This window comes from Gracilinanus agilis, chromosome 3, assembly GCF_016433145.1.
Source record: "Gracilinanus agilis isolate LMUSP501 chromosome 3, AgileGrace, whole genome shotgun sequence".
In the NCBI taxonomy this organism is placed as follows: Eukaryota; Metazoa; Chordata; class Mammalia; order Didelphimorphia; family Didelphidae; genus Gracilinanus; species Gracilinanus agilis.
In genome coordinates this window covers 440,210,375-440,237,893 of record NC_058132.1, presented here as the reverse complement: position 1 = coordinate 440,237,893, position 27,519 = coordinate 440,210,375, and the positions used below count along the sequence as shown (strand labels likewise).

Here is a 27,519-nt window from a genome sequence, read left to right as displayed (position 1 = left end):
GAAAAATGAAATTTGGGAAATATTGGGGAAAAATGGCAAGAGAACAATTACAAAGTCAAGAGTTCAGTACAGATTCTATATCCAAAGAGAAGAAAAGAACAAAGACAATTATGAAGATAAAAAAGGATTAAGAATTAAGGAAAGTGAGAGAAAAATTTTTATGGACTTCAGTAGGGTCAAATTGTTTATATTCCTATAGGGAAAAATGATATTTGTAACTCTCAAAAATTGTTTTCACCATCTCCCAATTGATGAATGGGCAAAGGACATGAATAGGCAATTCTCAGATAAAGAAATCAAAATTATCAATAAGCACATGAGAAAGTGTTCTAAATCTCTAATAATTAGAGAAATGCAAATCAAAACAACTCTGAGGTATCACCTCACACCTAGCAGATAGGCTAAAATGACAGCAGGGGAGAGTAATAAATGTTGGAGGAGATGTGGCAAAATTGGGACATTAATGCATTACTGGTGGAGTTGTGAACTGATCCAACCATTCTGGATGGCAATTTGGAACTATGCTCAAAGGGCTTTAAAAGACTATCTGCCTTTTGGTCCAGCCATAGCACTGCTTGGATTATACCTCCCAAAAAAATAATAAGGAAAAGACTTGTACAAAAATCTTTATAGCTGTGCTCTTTGTGGTGGTAAAAAATTGGAAAATGAGAGAATGTCCTTTGTTTGGGGAATGGCTGAACAAATTGTGGTATCTGTTGGTGATGAAATACTATTGTGCTCAAAGGAATAAAGAACTGGAGGAATTCCATGTGAATTGGAATGACCTCCAGGAATTGATGCAGAGTGAAAGGAGCAGATCCAGGAGAACATTGTACATGGAGACTGATACACTGTGATACAATCAAACATAATGGACTTTTATACTAGCAGCAATGCAAGGATCCAGAGCAAGGCTGAGGGACTTATAAGAAAGAAAACTAGCCACATTCAGAGGAAGTGGGAGTAGAAACACAGAAGAAAAACAACTGCTTGATCACATGGGCTGTTCGGGATATTACTGGGAATATAGACACTAAATGATAACTCTAGTCCAACTATCAATAATATGGAATTAGGTCTTGATCAATGATACAGGTAAAACCCAGTGGAATTGTGCATTGGTTAAGGGGGATTAGGGGGGATTGGGGGAGAGGGAAAGAACATAAAATATGTAACTATGGGAAAATATTCAAAATTTTAAAAATATTTAAAAATGTTTAAAAGAAAAAAAAGAAAATTGTTTTCCCTATCATAATAGATAGAATTATTCATAGGTAGAGGCTGGTGTACTAAGTGGTTTAAGAAGATATGTTAAAAAAGGGGGGGGGGATAGAAGATGGCACCAAGAGAAACTTGAAGGAAGAAAAATAGGAAAAATTATACCATATAAAGAGGTGAATAGGAGGGGAGGGGAAGAATACTATTATAAGGAGAGGAAGAAAGTGCTAATAGGTAATACTTAACCCTTACTCTCAGTGGAATCAATTCTGAGAAGGAAGAGCATCTAGATCCATTGGGGTATAGAATTCGTTTTTTTTTTTTTTTAAACAAGGCCTTACCTTCCATCTTGGAGTCACTACTGTGTATTGGCTCCAAAGCAGAAGAGTGGTAAGGGTAGGCAATGAGGGTCAAGTGACTTGTCCAGGGTCACAGGGCTGGGAAGTGTTGAATAAGAATTCTATCTTATCCTAAAGGGAAGTTGAGAAGGGAAAACTGAGGGAGAGAGGGGGCAAGGACTATCAAAAGAAAGGGAAAGGGAGGGGAGAGGGAATCTAATAGACCTTAAAGAAAAAAAGAGGGGAATAATAAGAGAGGGGGTGGGAAGGTAAGTAAAATAAGGGTGGAGAAAAGGGGTACTGATTAAAAGCAAAACACTGGTATAGAAGGAAATAGTGAAAGAAGAAAGGGCAGGACTAAAAGAAAAAATCAAAATGATGGAGAATACACAGGTGGTAATCATAACTCTGAAGGTGAATGGGACGAAGTCACTCATAAAATGGAAGCAAATAGCAGCATGGATTGGAAACCAAAATCCTACCATATGTTGTCTACAAGAAATACACATGAGGCAGGTAGACACACAGTGGGTAAAGATAAGAGGCTGGGGCAAAATTAATTAGGCATCAACTGAGAAAAAGGAAGCAGGAGTCTCAATCATGATATCTGACAAAGTCAAAATAAAAATAGATCTGATTAAAAGAGGTAAGGAAGAAAATAATATCAAGACCAACAAAAGAAACCTGCTAACAGATGAATAAAGAAGTCATTAAGCAGGATTTTGACTCTTTATGAATATTCTCTTACAACAATGACCAGTATGGAAACCCAGGTCATCCAGAGTTGGTCTATGTCTGGATAGAGATGACTCCTTGGAGCAGTTCCATGTGTGCCTTCTTCTCCCAGGACCAGACCATGATTAGGACCCAAGTTTGTTGAGATAATATGTTTGTATGATCAGAGCTCTGGAGCTAAAAAGGACTCCAGAGGTCATTGAGTCCAGTCCTCTCGTTTCCTCAAAGTCAATCTTCATACTTAATTCTTTGAATGAGGACACTAAGACACAAGGATTTTAAATGATTCACCCAGAATCATACAGCCTATGGCAGAAGTCCAGGCCCCTCTGGAGGAGACCACCATTCTGATCAACAAGATTACCTGTCCTGAAGAAGTTGTGACCACCTGTGCATTATGTCTTGGCTCAGGGAGGCTACTACCTGGTCCATCTTCCCCCCATCTGGCAGGATGAAGAAAGCTGTGGCATTCCCAGAGTACTCCAGTTGCACCATTGTGCAAGACAGATCCTTGTCAAATAAGAGTTTATTGGATTTTGATTGGGACATCATCAACACATCCACACTTTCATTATTATTTATGAAAAACTTCTGCACTTTAGTGGTGTTGGGGGGGTCAAAAGGTTTTGCCCATCTTCCTGAGGAAGAGGGAAAGAGAGGAGTGAGAAGGAAATAGGCAGTGGGTGGAAGGGTAGGGGTAAGGAAAAACAAGAAAGAAAAAGGAGATGGATATAAGGAATTGAAAAAGAGAAATAAGGGAGAGAAGTAAAATAGGAGGGTGGAAGAAAAGCTAATGAGAAGAGAGTAAATGAAACACAGAGAAATGAATATTCAATGCTCATTGCTAGGCTGTACCAATATAATAAAAATGACAATACTACCAAAATGCTATGCCATTCAAATTATCAAAGGAATACTTTACAAAACTTGATAAAATATTAAAACAAACAAAAAAACCCCAAAAAAACAAACAAAAAAAAGAGAATTACATCTTGATAAAAGGCAGTATAGAAAATGAGGAAATGGCATTACTGTAGTACAGAGAGGGGGGACATAAGAGTTTTGCAGGTTTTGGCTGAGTTCTAATGTCAGTTAGGAGTTTAGAATCTTGGAAGAAAGTTTCAGTTGGACCTGGTACGTCGTGGAGAACCAGGGCCAGCTGAGCTCCTGTTTCTCCTTTCTGGAGATTGAAAACCTAGCCTAGCTTTGGAGTGTTTTTTGAAATTTGTTAATTTAGATAAATCCTTTGGATCTTCATACCCTACCTCATTTCCCTACCTTAATTTCCCTTACCCAAATATCTGATAGGAGCGAATAAGGAGAGTGAATCAGAGAGTTAGCTCAAATTGGTGAGAGTTTAGCTATACCCTTGTAGTACTTTATCTAGAGAGGTTTGGTAGCCATCATCATAATCCTTTTTTGATTTCAAAATCACCTTGAGAACTGAGTTAAGGTAGAACCTTGCTCAAACTCCATTCCTGTTTCCCTTCCCCCACCTGAGGTTTCTTTAAGCAGCTGTTAGGGATTCCTTTAATCCTTTTACCTGACAATTTAACCTGAGAAGACAATAAACCCCTTTTGTGTTTAAAACAGACATTTTAGTTACTTTGTCAGTTAATTAGTAAGAAAGGGAAGAAGAGGAATAGAATCAACATACTCTGGGTTTGAGGGAAGCCGGGGTATCCATCTTGAAGAAGGTGTAACTTCAAAACAAGCCCCTTCCTGTGAAATTAACTAAAGCCTGTAGTTAATTTCAATCAGTCTATTTCCCTTCAGTGTGTCTTTAGTATAAGTCCTAGTCTGTATGCTGCTGCTGATTGCCTGTTTAGATTAATTCCTCCTCTCCCTGGAAATCTTTGTTACCTCAGTGTTATACTCCCTGACTTCAGCCTCATATTATATCCTGCATCTCACTATTACATCCTACCTGCAACCCATATTACCTACCTAGCAAGTCCCTGACAACATCCCTTCCAAATCCCCTATAACATAACATCTTTCTAAATTCACCTATAACATTACTCAATACATATGCACCAAATGGAATAGCAAACAGATTTTTAAAGGAGGAACTAATGGAGTTTAAGGAGGAAATATAGTAAAATTATATTAGTGGGAGACCTGAACCTTCCTCTATCAGATCTAGAAAAAAAACAAAAAATAAATTAGAAAGATATGAGACGTCAATGAAATCTTAGAAAAATTAAGGTAATAGATATATTGAGAAAAATAAATAGGGACAAAAGGAATACACTTTCTTTTCAGCAGCTCATGGAGATTGACCATGAACCAGGGCATAAAAACATTGCAAACATATCTAAAACAGAAGAAACAATAAGTGCAACATTTTCAGATCATAATGTAATAAAAATTATAATTAGTAATATTATGGGGGAAACCAGGGGTGTTAACTTAAATATAAAATGTGGGCTCAGTGGGGTGGATAAGAGATAGGAAGGGACAATGGGTAAGACTTTACAAGACAGGGAACCAGGTTTAACTTTAAGGGAATGACCATTGACTGAAATGGCAGTTAAGCCTGACCAACTGTCACTCTGCCCACCCAGCCTGGAATAAATTCAGATTATTACATACACACAATGAAGACTTTAAATTTCTAAAAACACACAGGGAATCAGTTTAATTATAATATGAGGGGATTAGGAAGGGGGTTAGGTAAAACTATGACTAACAACCCAGGACTGGAGTCAAAAGGGGTAAGTTCCTTAGCCAACCTGGCTTCTGCCAGGTTTCGACAGCTTGGTTAAGGACCTGAGGAAGAGAGCTTGAATTTTGAGGTCTCACAACTGTTCCAGAGATGTTTCAGGATGCCAGAGCCAACTCCTCCACAGCCAATGATCCAAAGTAACCAGGTAGGGAGAGAAGTCTGCAAGCTGTCCACCAGATCACAGGCCACTTCCCTACACAGTGATGACTTGCAGGTTTGAGGTCTTCTGCCTTTTCAGCCTTCACCACTCTCCAAGATCCCAGGGAATCAGGGTACAACTCCACTAGCTCTGAGGTTTCCCAAGGTCAGTTACAGCTCATCCCAACCACCCCGGAGTCTGTCTCAGAGAGAACAAGCCCCATTTCCTGTTTCCCCATTCCATTTGGAATTCTCCAGCCCTTCCTGTTAAGTCTCCTAAATAATAACTAAGTAATCCTCCTTACAACAGTTAGGGTACATGGAGAGGCAAATAGAAAAAATTGGAAATTAAATATCATTCTCCAAAAATTGGTTGGTTAAAGAAGAAATCATAGAAACAATAATTTCATTGAAGAGAATGAGGAGACATCATATCAAAATCTATGGGATGCAGCCAAAGCAGTACTTGGGAAAATTCAAATCCCTGAGTGCATAAATCAACAAATCAGAGAGGGAAGAGGTCAATAAATTGAGTATGTAAATAAAAAAACTAAAAAGAGAACAAATTAAAAATCCCCAGATAAAAACTAAATTGGAGATCATAAAAATTAAAGGAGAAATGAATAAAATTGAAAGTAAAAGAACTTTTGAATTAATAAACAAGACCAGGAGCTAGTACTTTGAAAAAACAAAAAAAAATAAAGTACTGGTTAATCCAATTAAAAAAAAAGGAAGAAGAAAATCAAATGAACAGTATCAAAGATAAAAGGGCAACCTCACTTCCAATGAAGACGAAACTCAGGGAATTATTAAGAACTATTTTGCCCAATTATATGGTGACAAATACGGCAATCTAGGTGATATGGATGAATATTTACAAGAATAAAAATTGATTAGATTAATAGAAGAGGAAATAGAATACTTAAGAACTCCCTAAGAAAAAATCCTCAGGGCCAGAGGGATTCACAAGTGAATTCGATCAAACATTTAAAGAACAACTAATCTCAATACTATATAAACTATTTGGCAAAATAAGCAAAGAAGGAGTGTTACCAAATTCCTTCTCTGACACAAATATGATATTGATTCCAAAGCCATGCAAACCAAAAATAGAGAAAGAAAACTATAGACCAATCTCTTTAATTGACATAGATGCAAAAATAATAAGTAGAATACTAGCAAAAAGACTACATGTAGCAAGTGATCATGAGGATTATTCACTATGATCAGGTGGGATTTATACTAGGAATGCAAGGATTGTTTAATATTTGGAAAACCAGGAACATAACTGACCATATCAATAACCAAACCAACAGAAATTTCATGATTATCTCAATAGATGCAGAAAAAGCCTTTGACAAAATACAATACTAATTCCTATTAAAACACTAGAAAGTGTAGGAATAGAAGGGCCTTTCCTAAAGATAATAAACAGTATATATTTAAAACCATCAGCAAGGATCATCTGCAATAGGGATAAATTAGAAGCCTTCCCAATAAGATCAGGAATGAAGCAAGGATGCCCATTATCAACTCTTTTATTCAATATTGTAATAGAAACACTAGCAGTAGCAATTAGAGAAGAAAAAGAAATTGAAGGCATTAAAATAGGCAATGAGACTAAAATATCACTCTTTGCAGATGATATGATAGTCTACTTAAAGAAACGTAGAGAATCAACTAAAAAGCTAGTGGAAATAATCAACTTTAGCAAAGTTGCAGGATACAAAACAAACCCACATAAATCATCAGCATTTCTATATATTTCCACCACAACTCAGCAGCAAAAGTTAGAAAGAGAAATTCCACTTAAAATCACCCTTGACAATATAAAATATTTAGGAATCTATCTACCAAGACAAACACAGGAAGTATATGAACACAACTACCAAACACTTTCCACACAATTAAAACTAGATCTAAAAAACTGGAAAAAAGTTAATTGCTCATGGGTAGGGCGAGCTAATAAAAATGACTATCCTACACAAATTAATTTACTTATTTAGTACCAAGCCTATCAAACTAAGAAACTTTTTTACTGAATTAGAAAAAAATTATAACAAAGTTCATTTGGAAGAACAAAAGATCAAGACTATTAAGGGAACTAATGAAAAAATGTGAAGGATGGGGGCCTAGCAGTACCAGATCTTAAACTGTGCTATAAAGCAGTGGACATCAAAACAACATGGTACTAGCTAAGAGACTGAAGGGAGGATCAGTGGAATAGACTTGGGGTAAATGACCTCAGCAAGATAGTGCATGATAAACCCAAAGATCCTAGCTTTTGGGACAAAACCCCACTATTTGACAAAAACTGCTAGGAAAACTTCATACCTACAACAAGAAAAATTCAGAATGGGTAAATGACTTCAATATAAAGAAGGGAACTATAAGTAAATTAGGGGAACATAGAAGAGTTTACCTATCAGATCTATGGGAAAGGAAAGAATCTAAGATCAAGCAAAAGATAGAAAATATCAAGAATTTAAAATGATAATTTTGATTACATTAAATTAAAAAGGTTTTGTACAAACAAAACCAACGCAACTAAAATTAGAAGGGAATCAACAAATTGGGAAAAAATCTTTATAACAAAAGACCCTGACAAATGTCTAATTACTCAAATATATAAAGGGTTAAGTCAATTGTCCAAAAAGCAAGCCATTCCCCAACTGATAAATGGGCAAGGGAATTTTTGGATAAAGAAATCAAATCAATAAGCACAAGAAAAAAGTGTTTTAAATCTATCATAGAGAAATGCAAATCAAAACAACTCTGAGGTACCACATCACACCTAGCAGATTGACCAATACAACAGCAAAGGAAAGTAATAAATGTTGGAGGAGGTGTGGCAAAAATGAGATGTTGATGCATTGTTGGTGTAAATTGATTCAACCATTCTGGAGGGCAATTTAAAACTATGTCCAAGGTGCACTAAAGACTTATCTGCCCTTTGATCTAGCCATAACACTGCTGGGTTTATATTCCAAAGAGATCACAAGGAAAAATACTTGTACAAAATATTTATAGCCACACTCTTTATGGTGGCAAAAAATTGGAAAATGAGGGGGGTGTCTATCGATTGGGGAATGGCTGAACAAATTGTGGTATCTGATGGTGATGGAACACCATTGTGCTGAAAGGAATACTTAAGTAGAGGAATTCCATGTGAACTGGAATGACCTCCAGGAATTGATGTAGAGTGAAAGAAGCAGAAGCAGGAGAATATTGTACAAAGAGACTGATACACTTTGGAACAATTGAATGTAACAATTCTGAGGGACTTATGAGAAAGAATGCTATCCATACCCAGAGAAAAAACTGTGGGAGTAGAAACACAGAAGAAAAAAAAAAGAATTAAGGAAGACTGAAGTTTATGGAGTAAGCCCTCAAGGGATGTGGCAAAATCGGTACACTAATACACTATTGGTGTTGTGAATTAATACAATCATTCTGGAAGGAAATTTGGAATTATGCCCAAAGGACTTCAAAAGAATGCATGCTCTTTGATCCAGCAATATCACTATTGGCTTTGTGCCCCAAAGAGATAATAAAAAAAGGGTTATATAAAAATATTCATAGCCGCGCTCTTTGTATTGGCAAAAAACTGGAAAACAAGAGGTTATCCCTCGATTGGGGAATGTCTGAACAAATTGTGGTATATGATGGTTATGGAATACTATTGTGCAATAAAGAATGATGAACTGGAGGATTTCTATATGAAGTGGAAGAACCTCCATGAACTGATGCAGAGTGAAATGAGCCAAGAGAACACTGTACACAGAAAATGAAACATTGTGGAAGGATCGAATGTAATGAACTTTGTTACTAGTAGCAATGCAATGATCCAGGAAATTCCCGAGGGTCTTATGAGAAAGAACACTATCCACACTGAAAGAACTATGGAAGTAAAAATGCAAAAGAAAAACATATTTCTTATCACTTGTTTGCATGGGTACATGTTTTGGAGTTTTGGTTAAAAAAGATTGCTCTATTGCAAAAATGAATAACATGAAAATAGATATCAAGTGATAACAATTATATAACCCAGTAGAATTGCTTATCCACTCTGGGAGGGGGAAAGGAAGAAGAGAGGGAAAGAAAATGAATCATGTAAACATGGCAAAATATTTTAAATAAATAAATAAATAAAATGGCCCTCCAAAGGAAAACTGAAGGAAAGGGAGAAAGTATTTGTTAAGATAAGGTAAAGGGGAATAATTGGAAGGTAAAGCAAATTGATGAGTTGACCAAATAAGTGAAATAAAAAAAACAGTTGGTTCAAATAAGAAGGGAAGATAGAATGTGAGTGTAGACCTGAGTTTGAGTGGGATTGTTGTTACTGAAAGTTAGGAGATAACACTCTGAGATAACTATTGCATTTTGGCATAAACAAGTTTTATAGATAATGAGTATCTTAAGTCCTTTAACTCTAAATTTAGAATAAAAACCTTTGTTCAAATATAAAATAATTTTTTAAACCCGGCCTCAGCCACTTCCCAGCTGTGTGACCCTGGGCAAGTCACTTGACCCCCATTGCCCACCCTTACCAATCTTCCACCTATGAGACAATACACTGAAGTAACAAGGGTTTAAAAAAAAATGTAAAAAAAATAAAAAAATAAAATAAAATAATTTTAGACATTACTAAGGAGGTAAGACTTTTCTCTGCATCTGTGGTTTCTGTGGCTTAGTCACAGAGGTTTGTCTGGGTCGGTGGTGGGGACACTGAGAGATTATTAGACTTGTCATGGTCACAAAGCCAACATATCACAAGTCCTCTGAGGCCAGCTATTTCTTGTGCTGTACATACACATGCTTTCTCTACACTTTTATATTTATACAAATATGTCTATATATGTTTATATACAAATATATGACTATCCAATACACACATATGTACCTATCTAATGTAAAACATGTGAATATATAATATATATCTATATAATTTATATAGACTTATGTGTGTAAACATATACAGAGCTTCATAACTGGAAAGGCAACTCCAACAGTAGATATAGCCATGGCATCAAGGCTAGATTTAAGTGCCAGTCACTTAGCCTCTCAAATTCTAATAACTGCAACTTAACCTTTTCTTTGAAAATAATGAATAACAGGCAACAATTCTAAAATTAGCAAACATCTAATGTTTACTGTGAAATATAAAGAAAAAAGACATCTAGGAGTAAAACCTTTATTGGATTTTAAAAAAACAAAATAATTTATAAAAATGAGTAGCCCCCCCAAAAATAAATGGAAAGGAAGTAAACACAGTTAGCACTATTATTTACACTCAAGAGCACCAAAGAGTTAAAGTATTTTCTTTTTTTTTGTTTGGGTAATCCATTAAGACTTAGGGGCTTTTAATATTCAGGGAAGCTATGTGAACTAAGGAATTCCCATCATCAAATCCTAAATTTAAAAAAAATGAAATTCTTTGATTATGTAGGTACAGAGCCCAATTTCCCATAAGCCCAATTTCCCCTTCCTGCCCATCAATCCTTAAGGAGTATTTGTCTTCAACTACCCTCTTTTTTTCAGGGTTTGTTTTATCATCATAATAGTAAACAATTCCCACTATCCCCAATTTTCCAGATGATTTAACCCTGGTCTCTTCTAGTTTATGGTGACAAATTCTGAGGGAAAAAGTATTAAATACATTTTCTACCATGAAATTGTTTTAAAGAATGATACTAAATTAACACAAGGACTTAAAACTTATTTCTGTTCAATTTTCCCAATATATATATACATTAGATACTACAGCATTTCTACCTTATAAAAATACAGCATAGTATATTAATACACTTTTTAGGCAGCAATTTTCTGACAAAAATTTATTTACAAAAACTTCAATTAGTTTTGCTTTAAAATTGCAATGTTTAATATTATCCTTTTAGTAGTAGTGCTTAATATTAGACACAATGGCATCTGTAGAATAACTTCAGTCTAAGGATGAATACGGTTCAAAAGATTGTGGAAAACAAGAGTATGTTTCATATATAGAAAGGCACAATAGTTCTTTCAGGGATCAACAAATTGTTAAATTATTATTGTACAAAAAAATCAGTGCCTTTCAATGCTTTTTGTGAAGTTTTAGAGCTGGAAGAGACCTTTTGCAAATTATTTTGTAGAGAGCCTCTCACTTTACAGCTGAAGAAACTGAGATCCTGAAAGGGTCAGTGGCTTGTCCAAAGCCACACAACTGGTTAAGAGCTAGGTGTAGAACCAGGTCTCTTTAATATTAGGTCTATGCACAAACGAATCAAGAAAATCATAGGTCCCAGATATGACACCTGGAGAATTCTCAAACTAGATTTCAATTTAAGTTTAAAATGGATAATTCAAGTTTTTCACTAATAATTTAAAGATCTGCACAATATTTTTGTGCTGCAACTATTAAGGCGGGTGCCAAGAATGTTTTTAAAAGTTATTAACCTTACATATTGAAAGAGGACTTTACTTTCACACCATTTTAAATATAATTTTGATAGTTGGAGTTCTTGTGGCTATGGTTCAAAATCAGTTTCAAAACGCAAGCAGCAAATGCAGGTCTCCTGTCAACTGAATTTTTTGAAATTCTTCATGTTGATGCTTAGTGCTATTTCTCTACATAGGGCAAAAGGATTTAGAATACAAATGTGATCTGGCACTAACCTTAACAGTACCTTAAAACAGAATACCATGCAGGAAAGAGTTTTAGAATAACTATTTCAAAGTATTTGGTAATTAAGATTCAAACTGTTTTTTTTCTTTTTTGTAAATCATTCTTTGGCAAAAAGATTTAAAACAAGATGTGGATTGAAACTTCATTGACTGTCTTTTCTGCAAAATAAATAAATCTTGTAAAAAGAATCTCCGTTGTGCCAGTTTTATACTGATTGTAAATCATTAACACATATAAATACATTTCAACTAATCTACGCCCAATGCTTTAAGTTGCCGTTCAATCTCTTCATCAGAGATTGTAGATGCTTTTGATGTGGATGCAGATGGTAAGCCTCGGGCAGCTGATGGTGCTTTGGCCATCTATTTAAAAAAAAAAGAAAAAGAAGAAAAATGCTCATTATCAAATTTGACTGACATCTAAAACAATATGAAGACTTAAAATGGTTCATGTCATTTTTGAAATAACTACATAATTACTTAAAAATAACAAAAAATTAAAAATGACAATTATTTGATGAGAATATTCCCATACCTTTCCAGAGATTTCAATTCCAATTTCATCAAGCACCTGGTTCACAATATCCTGGCTTTCTTCTTCATCATCAGATCCATCAAAAATGTCATCCAGTGTATCATTGACTTAGAAAAGAGGGAAAAAGTTGTTATTCTGAACAGCTAGGTACCCATATCAAATTCTATTTAGAAGATAATCCAGTCCTAGATATTTTTGCTATATTACAGTAAAATAATCTAAGTGAACTGTTAAGCTTTGAACTAGTATCCAAATGCCAGTATGGTTCACAAGTAAATGTATTTTCAAAGGATTAAACTTAGTATAGCTGGTGTCCCTACCAGTTTTCTCTTTCCTTTGTTTTCAATCTATGGGAACTATCTTTCTTAAGCTTATGGTTTAGAAATGACATTATTCTAAAAATAATTAGCTAATCAGAGGAAAATACAGTATGAATAAAAACAAAAATTAAAATCTGGGGAACTTGAGATATAATTCAATCCAACTTACCTAAATATCCTTACTTTGTAATTTGTTCTATTAATTATTAGAAATATTTTTCTAGCCTCAGTAAAATTGTTATGAAGTTTAATGTTAAAATGCAAATTTAGTCAAAATCATGTAAAATAATTTTCTTCTTGAAATGCAGAACAACACTAACTGCTATGCAGAGATGCAGAAAAAACTTTTAGGAATGCTTTCCTGTGAGCCCAACCTTAAATTAGTTCTAAGAAACATCAAATCTTTCTACGGATCTTGTTTTTCTAGGTCTGGACAAAAGGAGAGTTTGAGTGTTAAAACCACCATTTGTGCTGATAAATGTGAGCCAATACTCCAGTTTTTTTTTTTTCATCTGAAGATGGAAATACAAATTTTGACTCAAAGTTGTTGGGAGATTTTAATCAATGTCATAGTTTTTAAAGAGATTTACGAATTTAAAAATATATTAAAGAAAGTAGTCTTTTGGGGGGAGAAGAAAGGAAAGATACTTCCACAAAAATGAAATCAACAAAAGTAGTTATGAATTTTAAATACATCAACAGTTTTATAGGATTCCTTTCATTATAGCTTAAATGGAAAAGTTAATTCTCTGATAAAGCCTGTACATCCTGTGCCATCACTGAAAATTACCCAAACATATTAGACAACCTGATCATTAGATAAATTGACAACTCTGTAGCAATTAAAAATTCACTAACCAAATCAAATTACAATACTCAAAGGCATTAAAGAGAAGTTGATATAAAGAACTTTAGAGTTTTTGAAAATATTTGTAACCTAGTTTTAAAATCTTACAGAGAGAAATGATATCTATACACAGGACATAAGAATGGGTGACTTGGAAATCCTGATAACAATTAAACACTTTTAGCAGTTTAGTTTTAGGAAATTAAAATAAGACTACATATATGCAGTATAGGAATAAAAAAAACATTTTTTATTATGTTATTATTAAAAACTGTGGATTTGTGAGTTTCACTCACTGCCAATTATAACATTACAATAAAATGTAGATCTTGTTTAACATTTTTTTTCATCAAAATTCAGTTATGAAAAGCAGTTTTGGTTATATTTTTAAAAACTGAGGTTGTTTAAAAGCTTGGAAAATTCACAGCTGAAACCTGTAAATATAGCCAACACTGTAAATTATATTAAACTTACTCATTTCTTCAGTCATTTCCATTTTCATGTTTTCCTTCTGGAAATTCTGCATTGTTTGTAATGTCTTTTGTGGATCCATCTTCTTGTTAACTGCCTGCATTGTCTTTCAAAATGAGATAGAATATGTGTTATTTGCATAATTATGAAAGTTCTACATGAAAATAAAGCCAAAGAAAGTATAGTAAACTGCCCTTTGCTATGAAGATAAATTCATACAACCTTCCAAAACTGCACACAGGGGTTTTTAAGAATGCTAACAAAATGAAAGACTGCAATACGGAAAACATCTGTTTAGCAACTACTTTAAAGAGATCAGAATGTGAGCAATCTCATCTGAATGATAGCCAAAGGCATACTGGAAAATAAGGAAATGTAATAATTCTGATCTATAAAAGTGAGTGGACACTGAATTTCTTTCTTAGAAACAAGATTTTAAGTTCTCATGCCCAATATACAGATAGAAAGTCTGGAAAATTTTATGTTAGGGGAAATATCATATGTTAGATATAATGATAAAAGCTATTCAAAAGCATTCAATGAAAATTATCTCATTAAATAATGATAATACATTAAAAAATTAATGTTATGTATGGTGAACATATATATTGCAATCTTGCTTCAATTTAGTAAAGAGTTAAAGTTTTTAACTACATGGAACTAGAGATGAGTACCATGCTGTTCACATACTATTTTCTACATTTATTATAAGACCAAATTTACATTTTGGTCAACCACTAAGGGACACAGATCTTATAGACCTTTTCACTAATTTTCTTAAACTATTGTATGGATGTTGTGTCTAAGTTAAATAAAATGTCCTTTAATCAGTAATTGGGACCTGGGGATTTTTGTTCTTTCATCTTTCTAAATTAACAGATGTTCAATCATTTAATACCAAAATGTTGAGTCTGGCACCCAAATTCCTCTTTAATTGTCTTAATCAAAATTCTTTCCACTTCCCAACCTTCATTCAAAGTTATTTATATTTGAATGCTTTTCCACTTTTTTCCCACTTGTTTAAATCTTCTCCACTGTTCCAGGGTCAGATTTTCTATGAAGGTTTTCCTAACCACTAGGAGTCAAAATGATGTCTCCCATTTATGGTTTGTAGCAATCATTTGGCACATTGTGTTACTATCTAATTATTCACAATCTCCTCCATATTGTAATCTCCAAATGGATTGCAAACACAACAAGGACAGGAAATTTGGCTTATATTTCCATTTCCTACAGAATCTATTATAAAAGTTTGTTAAATGGTAGTAACTTAGCAAGTATTAAGTGATTGAAAGAACAATGCTTTAAGACAGTGGTTCCCAAACTTTTTTGGCCTACTACCCCCTTTCCAGAAAAAATATTACTTAGCCCCCTGGAAATTAATTTTGTTTTTATTTTAATAGCAATTAATAGGAAAGATAAATGCACCTGTGGCCATCACCGCTCCCCTGGATCACTGCAGCACCCACCAGGGGGCAGTAGCACCCACTTTGGGAATCACTGTTTTAAGATGAAGCACCTAATAGTTAAATAAATAATACACAAATGAGTACAAGTATAAAAGTCTATTGGAAACTGAGAGACATCTCATTTATAGAAAACTTTGACAGAAGTTATTAATAAAAGGAAATAATTTATGCTCACAATTCAATGAAATAACATTAACCATTTTCTGTCAAATTCAATAAAAGAACCCCAGTTTTCTGTGAGAGATGCCTACTTTGATAACTTCAGTGTTCTCTGATTTCAGTACTGTGGGTAATCCTTTCACCAAAGGCAAACCACAGCCTATCTAGGACTTGGCTAATGGTCTTTGACAACTTCTGTGTCCAAAAAATTTCTCACTCAGGCTGACCATTAGACAAAAGATGGGTAGTATCATCATTAGACTGATACTCAAAACATTCCTAGTTTGTTAGGACCTGCCTAGAATTTTCATTTTGAAGGCAAAGCCTTCGAAAACTCATGGTCACTTTTCCATACCACAATGAGGAATTATATTAGGATTCTTATAGTTTTGAGAAAGTGGCAATGTGAACTAAAATGTGCCAATAATGGAATGCTAAATATTCCCAAAAAATGTAAAAATAATTGAAGGCTTAATCTATTATTAATAACTTTACTAACACATATTCATATTTAAAATATTTTTCTATTGATATAAAATATAATATCATAAGTGATAAGGACATTCATATAAAGAGTATAGTGGCTAGAATTTAACAAAGGGTAGATTGAGGCAGTTCTCTGAGATATTTATCTTTATTAGTAGGGGCATTTGGCCTGGCAACAAAGGAGTCTTAGGACTAGCCTCTATTTTCACCAAGAGAACCCAACTGAGAGATGACAGTATATTTAATACCTACACGTGTCTTCCTTCTGATGGGCCTATCAGGACATCACTGAGACCTCCCCAGGCTAGCCCAGTTGGTGGACTTTTTAATGAAGCTGTCATAAGGAGGCTGGCTAAGAGTCATCCTTCCTGTCTTTGGGAGAAGGGAAGACAGTGGGTTAGCCCACAGATGTGCTCTTTCCTATGACATTCCAATTTCTAGCAATCAACCAGAAAACCATAAATTATCTCTATAAGGTTTTCATTGGAACCTCCAAATCTTAATGAAAGAAGTAAGGACAAAGATGCTCTTAAGGCAAGGGTCAAATTCAAACTTGGTCCTGTTTATAGAATAAATAGGAGGCAGGGTCCCATTAGGGAGGACCCAGCTCAAATTATGTATTGGGGTTAGGAGTGATCACATTACTTAGATATGCCCTGTAGAGACTTCCTGGCCTTTTCAGGAGAGAGGTCTTGACAAAAACAGAAGAAAAGATGGATCACAAACAAATAACTGGTTATGATAAATTTCTCTTAAAAGATCAAACTTACTTTTGCAGTAGTTGACATGGCTCCAGCCATCTTCATCTGAGAATTCATTACTTTAGTTTGTGTAGACATAGAAGTGACTTTTGAACTTACAGCAAAAGTTCTAGTTTTCTGTTTCCTCAGTTGCACAAGCTGTTTAGCTAAAACTCTGCAGGCTTCTTTGTTACCAATCTTGGCCATTTTCTTAATTTCTAATTCCTATATTTTATGGAAGAGAAAAAAAATAGATCGTTTTCAATACAGAAGATACGGAAAATTTATTTACATACAGTATGCCCATTTCTCAATATAACAGGATGGAACATGCTTTCAAAGTTATGGGAGAATGTCTATTACTTTAAATGGAAAAGCAAAAATGCTAGTTTTACAAAAAGACAACATAGCAACATTTGTGCATACTCAGCCCTGGACACACAACCCAGAAGAAATTCTGGGAAAGGGCAGTACTAGTGTGATTAGGATTACAAAGTGACAGAGAAGAAAAGTAGGTAATTGATAGTACTATTGCTACAAGAATAAAGAAACCATGCATCTCTACAAGATGTTCACCTCTTCCCTTTTGATCTAACACTGGTCCAGGACCAAATACTTTGCTGGGTGCCCCCCACCCTGGGGAGATAAGCTATATCAATAAAGTGAGCCTTGGGAGAGGGCTGAGTTGGCAGAAGAGTAGACTCCTCTATAACAAGCCAGGTAAGGTCCCAGAACTCCATTGACTTTGATGCTGAATTAAAGGGAGCTTAGGTCAAATCCTTCTTTCCTGGTCATCATTACATGTTCTCATATTCATTCATGAAAGCAACATTGCTCCCATTTCTCTAATTCCACTCTACCTGCCATGGTGCTTTCTGAAGCTCCCATTTTATATTAATAAACTGTTCTTCATAATAATAAATCTTCCTTTCCCCTGGATAAAGTACTCTGTGTGGAGAATAAAGCCTGAAACCAGAAGGCAAAAAGCCTGAGGCCATAGAACAGCCATATTAGTCACTTGGCTCACTCCTCACCCTGAGGCTCAAATCTCTCCTCTTCCTCCTCTCATTTGTACTAGATGTATCTGCAAAAATCACTAATGTATGCTTTTCCTTGGGAATCTAAGCAAGGCTTTTACATGTTGATTTATGATATTATAGAAACCATTGTGTTAGACCCCTGGATGAGGTAAACAGACTACATGGTATCACTTTACCAATCACTTACTTTCATTGGGAATGAGGAAACTTGGGCAAAGACCCTAGCTTATTTTGCTCCCTCTATAAAATGTTAGCTCTTCCCAATAAACCTTCAACTTGAAATTCATCAGTTCGGTCCTCCTGACTCCCAAATGTATCTGTATCATTTTCCTTTACCACTTTTTGGGACCCTAAAACTGTTTCTGCTGAGCTGGACTCAACAATTTTGTATATATTTTGCATTTAATTTTGTGAGCACACGTCTCAAACTCATAAAAGATTATGTTGTCTGTGGTACTTTAACAGATACTTGATGAGCTATGCAAAGAATACAATGAATTATATTAACCTAACTAAGTAAAAACATTTTAACTATCTTTTTTATGCTGAAATATTTTAATGTGCTATTTTATAAATATTTTTATATCAAACAGTTATTAATATGCATACAGAATCAAACTGCTTAGCAAGTTTTCTTTTGATCATGTGCAAATTAAGAAATTATTACCCAAATAGGTTTTGGGAACAAAAATCTATGTGTTCAACAAATTTTTGTCTGCTGAATAGATGAAAAATCTATTTTAAATGTTTTTCATTAATTTGTCCTTATTAACTGAATACTAAACTATTTAAACTTATCTAAAAACTCACCTATCTTTGCACTTTCATAGATACCACTTCCCCTCCAAGCAGAACAACAAAGACAAACTAGACTCAGTCCCTCACATAAAATACTCTGGTACCTAATGCTACAAAGCATGCATTCCACTCCCCACCCCAGAGAATCTCTCAAGTCTAGTTCCAAAGGCTAGTACCTTATCTAATAGCATTTAATCACCTTATACTTAAACTCTTTTGTACTTATTCTATTTATACTTATATATGTCTTTTGTTATCCCCAATTAGACTGTACTAGTTAATAGGAATTGTTTCCTTTTTTCCCTATTTGTATCAATAGCTTTTGGCACAGTATCTGGTACATAGAAGACTGATTAACTCACAGATTGACTGCAAGGTACTCTCCTAGGTGTAAAGAGAAAACAAACAATCCTTATTTCTGTGGCATTTACATTCTTTTGAGGAGGATACAAGATATAAACAGTTAAGTTTATGCAAAAAAAAAAAAATCCCAACCAAAAATTTGAGAAGAGAAAGATGATTAATAATAGCTAAGGGAATCATGAAAAGATATCCCATAGTAGTAGGCTTGTGAGCTAAACATTGAAGGAAACTAGGAATTCTAGGAGGTATATGCAAGACAGAAGTACATTCCAGTCATAGGCCATAGTTTGAGCAAAAGCATAGAAATGAAAAATGGAAAAATCATATTTAGGGAACAGCAAGAAAGGTAATTTGGCTAGAACAGACTATATAAATGGGAATAATGTGTGACAATCCTAGAAAGACAAACGAGTCATACAGTGAAAGAATTTAAAAGTCAAGATGAGTTTATATTTTATCACAGAATCAATAAGAATTGATCAAGGTTCTTATGTAGGGGAGTGATATGGTTAGACTTTAGCCTTAGTAAGATTATTTTGCACTTAGGTGGAGAATAGACTGGAAGAGACAAAGACTGAAAGACAGGAGACTGCAAGGATAGTCAAGAGGAGAAAAGGTAAGAAGAGATAAAATAGACAGGGATGTGGCAAATAAATGGATATGGGAAAGAGGAAAGAACTGAGGATGATTTTAAATGAGTGAAAAGTATGGTGGGGTTCTCAAGTCCACCCCCTCCCCCCAACCAAAAAAAAGGAGAGAGGAATTTAGGAGAGAAAAAATGACTGCTCTTTGTTTCAGATGTCTACAAAACCATTTAAGTGGAGATGAAGAGTGAAATTTAGGTGAGAGATGAGGGTTGGATATATAGATGTGAATGTTATATAGCAGTAATAACTCAACCCACAGCAACTGATGAAATCATATAAAAGATGGAAGGAAAAGATGGAAAAGAGCGTCCAGGATATATATATATACAGTTTGCAGGCAGGACATGGACTCAGCAAAGGAGCTTGAGAAGAAGCAATAAGGAGAACAAGAGGAACATTCTGTCATGAAAATCCAGGATTATGGTTTGGTTAAGACATTAGAATCAGGAGACCAAGAGATCACTGATTTGAAAGCTGAGGACAAGGTACAAGTAACTGGTTATCAATAGAGTTGAAGTTTTGAAAGAAGTTAAGTGAAACTGAGACTAAGGTGAGAATGAGGGGTAGAACAACTTGAAGTCATAGTAAAGATTAAGACTAAGTTTAGCCAAGTTTAGACAGAGTGGCGGAAGCCTAAAAGGTTACGGTGAAATAGATAACTTTTGGAATTCTTAATTAAGGAGTTAGGGCATTTAGAGCTGAGAATGAGATAAAGGGAATTACCGAAACTGAATGATAAAGATATGATCCTGGGGACTAAAAAGATTGAAAAACTGAGAAGCCAGAGTGCTTGAAGGAACATCAATATGTACCTGGGAGCCACCAAGTACAAAGGCAGGGACTGGATAGCCAGGAAGACTTTGAGGCTGAATTTCTTGAAAAAGAAGAAAATGATCTTATGCTACAAGTATTGGGATAGGTTGATTAACCTAGACAGAAGCTCAGAAAATGAGGGGTAACTGAAGCAAGAGTCTGGAAGTGGCAGTCAGAATAAAGAGTATGTATGCTCTTTGTCCAGTATGCCAGGGTCTAGAGGAGGTGGGGTGGTTTGGGGTTAACCAAGACCATGAAGACTATCTAGAGATTCCTTCCTTCCTTCCTTCCTTCCTTCCTTCCTTTTCTTTCTTTGAGGGAGGTGTTGAGGGGCAGGAAAGGAGGGAAAGAAGAATTTCTTTAAGTGCAAGACAGATGGCACAATGGATAGAGTACTGGGTCTGGAGTCCAGAAGACATTTCTTCCTGAGTTCAAATTTGCCCTCAGATACTTACTAGCTCTGTGATCCTGGACAAGTCACTTAACCTTGTTTGCCTCAGTTTTCTCAAATGTGAAATAAGCTGGAGAAAGATATGTCAAACTACTCTTTGCCAAGAAAATATCAAATGAGGTCACAAAGTGCCAGACATGACTAAAAAAGGACTAAACAAGAAAAAGACAGAAGGAATACAAGAAGAAAAGCTATATGATAAAGGGAAATTTTTCAATAAAAGGGGTTCCAAAAGCTATAACTAAAAGGGAAAAAGAGAGGCAGATAAGGACTTTGGAAGTTTTTACTTTGTGTAAGCATAGTAAAGACCTTGAGGTAAAAACCAATGACTCTCGGCCTCAGCCACTCCCCAGCTGTGTGACCCTGGGCAAGTCACTTGACCCCCATTGCCCACCCTTACCAATCTTCCACCTATGAGACAATACACCGAAGTACAAGGGTTTAAAAAAAAAAAAGATTAAAAAAAAAAAAAAACAATGACTCTGAGGTCCTGTGAGAGAGATGCAGGAGACAGACTTAAGATTGCTTCTTTCTGACTGTGGTCAAAACTACCTTTTTTCTCCTTTACCTAAAGAGAAAGAATGGTTCCACTATTATTATTTTCTAGAGTTTTAATATAAGCTAATTATATCCTAAATCAAAGTCTTAAAAAATAAAAATGTATTTAATATTATATACATAATATGGAATTTTTATAAGAGGTAAAGGGTGGAAGGAAGAGAAAAAGAAGAAAATAAGCAGGAAGAAAATAAGGAAGACTTTGATATGACTAAGAAATGTTGCTCAATCACTTGCTACCTGCCACTGACTCTTACTAGTTAGCTAATTATCCCAAAAGATAATTTCCAAATTTGTCTGAAAAGTGAAACTGAAGTTTAATGTTCTACTTACCAGCTGTTTTTCCTGTTTTTCTAATGCTGCTCGATCTCTCATTATAGCCCTCTGTGTGCCTCGTAACTCTCGATTCTGCTCCTTTATTACATCTAAGAGAACAACAACAAAAATTCCCAAATTTATGAATTGTAAAGTCTTTTTTAATATTATTTAAAATACTGAGCCCAGAGAAACTAATAAAAAACTGTACTTTTTATTAGACCATAGATTTTCCTTCACCTACTGTCATTTTTTTAAATATATTTTTAAACCCTTAACTTCTGTGTATTAGTTCCTTGGTGGAAGAGTGGTAAAGGTAGGCAATGGGGGTCAAGTGACTTGCCCAAGGTCACACAGCTGGGAAGTGTCTGAGGCCAGATTTGAACCTAGGACCTCCTGTCTCTAGGCCTGGCTCTCAATCCACTGAGCTACCCAGCTGCCCCTCCTACTGTCATTTTAATAATAAAACTAGTCAGGCTTCAAAACTTGAACGCTAAATAAAAACAAGAAAGAGATGAAACTGATGGCACATAATAGACATCTGCAAATTTTTATTTTGTAACAAGGCTTAAACATAAATTTGTAGAGTTCAATGTAAAATTATAATTGGTTTTCTTGGAAATGACATAAAAGTGTATAACTATAAAAACATTTTGTTCAAACTTCAAAATAAATCCAAATAATAAGTCTGAATTTATGCTATTCTTTTAATATGTAAGTCAAACACTTAAAGTGAGATAAAGGAATGTATATTTATTTGTATATACTGAATTATTGTTATGACTTCTGTAAATCTTTACATTTTAAAATTTTAATATTTATTTTCATTCAAATAAAGATGTCATTCATTATTAATCATTATTTGGTTTCCTTAATTTTCATCCATCTTTTACAAAAGGTACATTGTAGGTTTTATACAAGCCAGATTAAGAAAAAATGTATGGCCATATTAATCTATCAGTTGAGCCCTTTGAAAGATTATGGCAATAATCTCCAAACTATTTTGAAGCCATATCTTTAAAAGTAAAAAATAATTTGAGTATGCACAAATGTTTAAATTGATTTACTTGTAGATTATATCCATGTACTATTAATACTCATAATTACTAACATTATAACAAATAAAATGAAATTTAAAAAGGATGAGTTCAAGTTTAAAATAATATGTCATTCTAGGGGGAGTCACCCCAGTTATTGAGCAGAGAACTATCTGGTTCTTTAGGATCCCTTTGACAAGCTAGATGGAGGATAAACTGTAGTGGGGAGACCAAAAAGGAGGTACTGAAAGAAATGAGTCCTAAACTAGAGTGGTGGCTATGTAAGAACAGATGCAGAATAGCATTGAAGAAAAAAAATCTTAAGATTTATATGAAGGGGTGATGAAGAATGGGTGATTATAAATATGGTAGTGGACTCCATGACAGTAAGAAAGTTCAGAAGAGTACCCCGCTTCCAACTCTATCTTTTTACTCTGAACAAAATCACCCATATAATAGCTAAAGAATCTCTTGTCACTTAATGTGTTGTATTACAATTACAATTAATGTGTTGTGTTGAATGGATAATTTGTTATTTCAAAGTATTAATTCTTTGAAGGATGTGTTCTCCTTCTAATGATGCAGATCAACAGGTAATCTGTGCAATTCTTTTTCATATCTCCCCATTAGGTGGCCCTTTTTTTTTCTGGATATCTTGTGGATACTAAGTAGAACATATGGACTTTCAATTTCAGTATTCCATACTCTCCTAATATGACTGGAACCTCTCTCTCTGCCTTTGTCTCCCCACCTCCCTCTGCCACCACCATGCCAGATATTTATTTTTCTGATGGCACCCTTTACCTTTTCTACAGTTTCTTATTTGCAATGTCCCCGCAGCTTCTGCAAACCTTGGTTCTTTGGAGGCTGATGTTTGACTCAAAGTCATATATCCTAGCACATAATGGTATTTTTAAAAATGGAGTCTTTGTACCAAGAAAAAGCATAGGTTCATTAAATTTAGACCACTTTTCAACATTTCTGAACCTATTTCACTGTCCATTTTTATTGCACAAAATATATGTAAATGAATGAGCTTCGTGGATTGGTCCATCCTACTAATCTGGACATTGCCCACTTTTTTTCTACATATGGCTAATTAAATTAGGCTTAACTCTAAATTGATTATGGATCTCACCTGCGGAAGCTCTGCAACTCAGGGGTTAAACTGAAGTAAATTTCATATTATATTTAAAGTATGAATGAGTATTAACATAGAATAGGGTCATCTGCCCAATATTTTAACAGAAAGTATAAATTAATATATAATTGCTGGGATAAGTTTATGTTCCAGCCCTTATTTCTTCTCTCACTATTGGATTCTGACCTACCTTCCTAACCAGTAGACAAAGACATGAAATCAGCAATACTGCCACACTCCAATCTACCACACTTATTGCAATTGCAAATAAGTAAAAACTAGGAAGTTAGTTAATGTAAAACAGAATGTTCCAAAAATCTTATTGAAATTTTTAGCTATCAATATTTTTGAGTCACCTTGTATATAGGTGCTCAAAGTGTAACTGGCAAAAAAAAAGGAGTGAAGTTTTCTGTAAATAACTATAATCTCAGAATTTCAAGGAAAAAATGTATCTGATAGAGTAGAGCTATTATTAATCCACAGACAGAAATTTTATGTAAGAAAGATACAAGATGCAAGAATTTAAATATTAAAATATCTCCCTTGGTATCTCCACTTCCCAATACACACCACATGCCTTTATATAAACAGCTAGGTTAGCTGTAGAGGATTGTGACTCCAATCAAGTCACTCTCCTCCAGATTCAGCCTAATCCCCACCTAAACCCCACAAAAGGAAGCAGACACTATTTTGCCTAACAGTGGTAAAGGGGACCAGTAATATAGAAGATAAGTAAGAAAGAAGAATTCAGATATGGTCTCAATAAACACCAAAATTAAAAAAAAAAAAAAAAAAAGGTGAAAACTTGCAGGTACCTTTTCTACAACTACAGCAAGGGGAGAATTCTGAAACAAAAAAGGGACAGGAAGACTACAAAAGATTAAATAATTCAATTTACATGAAATTGAAACAGTTTTGCATAAACAATATCAATGCAGCTAGGATAAGGAAAACCATCCAGTACGGGAAAATTGTTTTACTTTAAATTTCTAAAGGTCTGAAAACTAGGACCAACAGATAATTACTGCCATATGGGATCAAAAGAGAATAGCATACAAAGCATGTAAACTACTATTTTTAGAAAAAGCAATTGCAAACAACATGAGAAATTGTCCCAAATATTAAGAGAAACAATTATAAGCTTTTGTATCATTTATATCAGCATACTGGCAAAGAGAATAAATGATGGAAGTAAACCTGGAAAGATCTGTGTATTATTACACTGCTAAATATGAATTAAAAGAATGGGTCCAACCATTCTGGAAAGCAATTTGGAATTATGATAGAGTGAAGAAAATGCCATTAACCTTTTAATTCAGACATCTGCTGCTGAGGTATAGCCAACGTATACTTCTAGGTCAAAAACTTCCTAGGACCTGAATACCAAAATATTCATAGCAACATTTTCTTCTTTTTAAAGGCAGCAAAAGGTAGGAATTAAAGTTAGTATTCACTAATTGGGGAATAGCTAAACAAACTGTGGTACATTCATGTAATGGAGAATTATTGTACCTTAGGAAATGATAGCTCTTAAGAATTCAGAAAAGGACAGGAAGACTTAGGTGAAGAGATGTAAAATGATATAAACAGAGAAACACCAAAAATATATATATAGTACAACAATGTAAATGGAAAGAATAAGAACAAAAATGAAACTAAACAACATAATGACCAAGCTTTGTATGGAGCACTTGAGAAGATGTTTTCTCTCCAAAGATAGAAAATGTGGAATATTATTACATTTGCTGTCAGAAAGGTTAACAAAAGTCAATTTTGCTAAACTACTTTTGTTCTCTTTAAGCTTTATTACAAAGGAGAGATCAATGGAGAGCAAATGGGAGGTAGGGGAAGGATATAATTGGAAATGAATGAAACAAAGACACATATAAAAATATGATAAAATTGAATAGACTATGTATATAAATCAATGTATGTGTTTGGCCTTCTCAAGTGTTTTTTTTTTTTTTCAGCATCGTTCTCAATCTGAACAGACATTTGCAAGCAAAAACATGACTGCAGCTGGCATAACTAGGTTAAAGAATGATATTCTCTGGAGGATGTCTTTCTTAAATTTTAAATATATATTAAAAGAAATTTTAAGAAAATCTTACTAGCCAGTGAACATCCTCCACAATCTGAATAGATGTTGAAAAATTTAAATGGAGCAAAAAACAGGGCCCAAGAGAGGGGCAAAAGCTTGAGCAGGTGGGCAGGTGAACATGGCAAGAATGCCATTTCCTGTGGTGCAAGCCAACATATACCCCTTATGACATCATCATTCCTCTCCAAAACATCTCTCTGATAAAATAGTCAGAGGTGGTATCAGAGACCTCAACCCCTTCCTCATTACTTCATCACAGGAATGAAGACCCTAACATGGGACTGAGACACTGCAGAAAATGGCAGCTGCCTACTCCATTCTTAATCAGGTGTGAATAAAGATCTCCAGCCCAGGGACTTTCACTACCTTCTGTGGGGGTGAAAGCAGTGCCCTAAGAGCATCTGTGCAGGCAAAGGCAGTGCCCTAGGCTTGAATAACTATCTCCAGCCCAGGCTTGGACCTCCAGTGAGGACCCTGTGCAGACCTGAGCGTGGCTGTGGAAGCAGCCCCAAAGACTGCTGAAGGAACCTCAGGCAGAGGGGCAGACCGAGAACTACCAGGAGGCCTGACCCGGAGGACAAGGAGACCAGAGCCCCAAGGAGCTTGCAAGGCCCAGGCAGACCCTGAGTGCAAAGTCAAAGCTGAAAAGGGGCAGGGCCAACAATAAGGCCAGCAATAAGGAAGTCCAGAAGGAAAAGACTATCAAGAGAAACTCTGGAACACTCGACAACTTCTACACAGAGAAAATCCAGACAACAGAGGAGGGAAAACAAAAATCCAAACCTCCCCCAAAAAATGAAAGCTGGTCACAAGCTATGGAAGAGTTTAAAAATGAAATGCTGAGGAAGATGGAAGAAATCTGGCAAGAAAATAACAGTTTAAAAGGCAGAATTTCACAATTGGAAAGTGAGACAAGACAACTGAAGACCAAAAATGACCAGATTGAAAAGGAAAACCAAAAAATTATAGCTGAAAACCAAAACATTAAAGCCGAAAACCAAAACATTAAAGCCGAAAACCAAAACATTAAAGCCAAAAACCAAAACATTAAAGCCGAAAACCAGTCCTTAAAGGCTAGTATCGAACATTTAGAAACCAATGATCTCTCAAGACAACAAGAACAAATAAAACAAAGTCAAAAGACTGATAAAATAGAAGGAAACATGAAATATCTCAATGAGAGAGTGATAGACCAAGAAAACCAGTCTAGAAGAGACAACTTGAGAATCATTGGTCTTCCAGAAAAGGCAGAAATTAATAGAAACTTGGACTCCATACTTAAAGAAATTATTCAGCAAAATTGCCCTGAAGTTCTACAACAAGAGGGCAATATAGACATTGAAAAGATCCATAGAACACCCTCTACACTGGACCCAGAAAAGTCAACACCCAGAAATATAATAGC

General features: G+C 34.9%; 1 protein-coding gene across 1 annotated transcript in view; it reads right to left on the bottom strand.

Moving 5' to 3' along the window:
* Window positions 1-11,952: 11,952 nt before the first annotated feature.
* CHMP2B (charged multivesicular body protein 2B) overlaps window positions 11,953-27,519 on the bottom strand; it is a 36,272-nt gene continuing 20,705 nt past the window's right edge. Inside the window, exons 2-6 of the mRNA XM_044670327.1 lie at window positions 21,854-21,945; window positions 16,881-17,075; window positions 14,000-14,102; window positions 12,359-12,465; window positions 11,953-12,186 (exon numbers count right to left, since the gene is read on the bottom strand). Coding sequence (XP_044526262.1) covers window positions 12,073-12,186; window positions 12,359-12,465; window positions 14,000-14,102; window positions 16,881-17,075; window positions 21,854-21,945 — 611 coding nt within the window. The 3' untranslated portion in view covers window positions 11,953-12,072. The remainder of the gene's footprint in view (window positions 12,187-12,358; window positions 12,466-13,999; window positions 14,103-16,880; window positions 17,076-21,853; window positions 21,946-27,519) is intronic.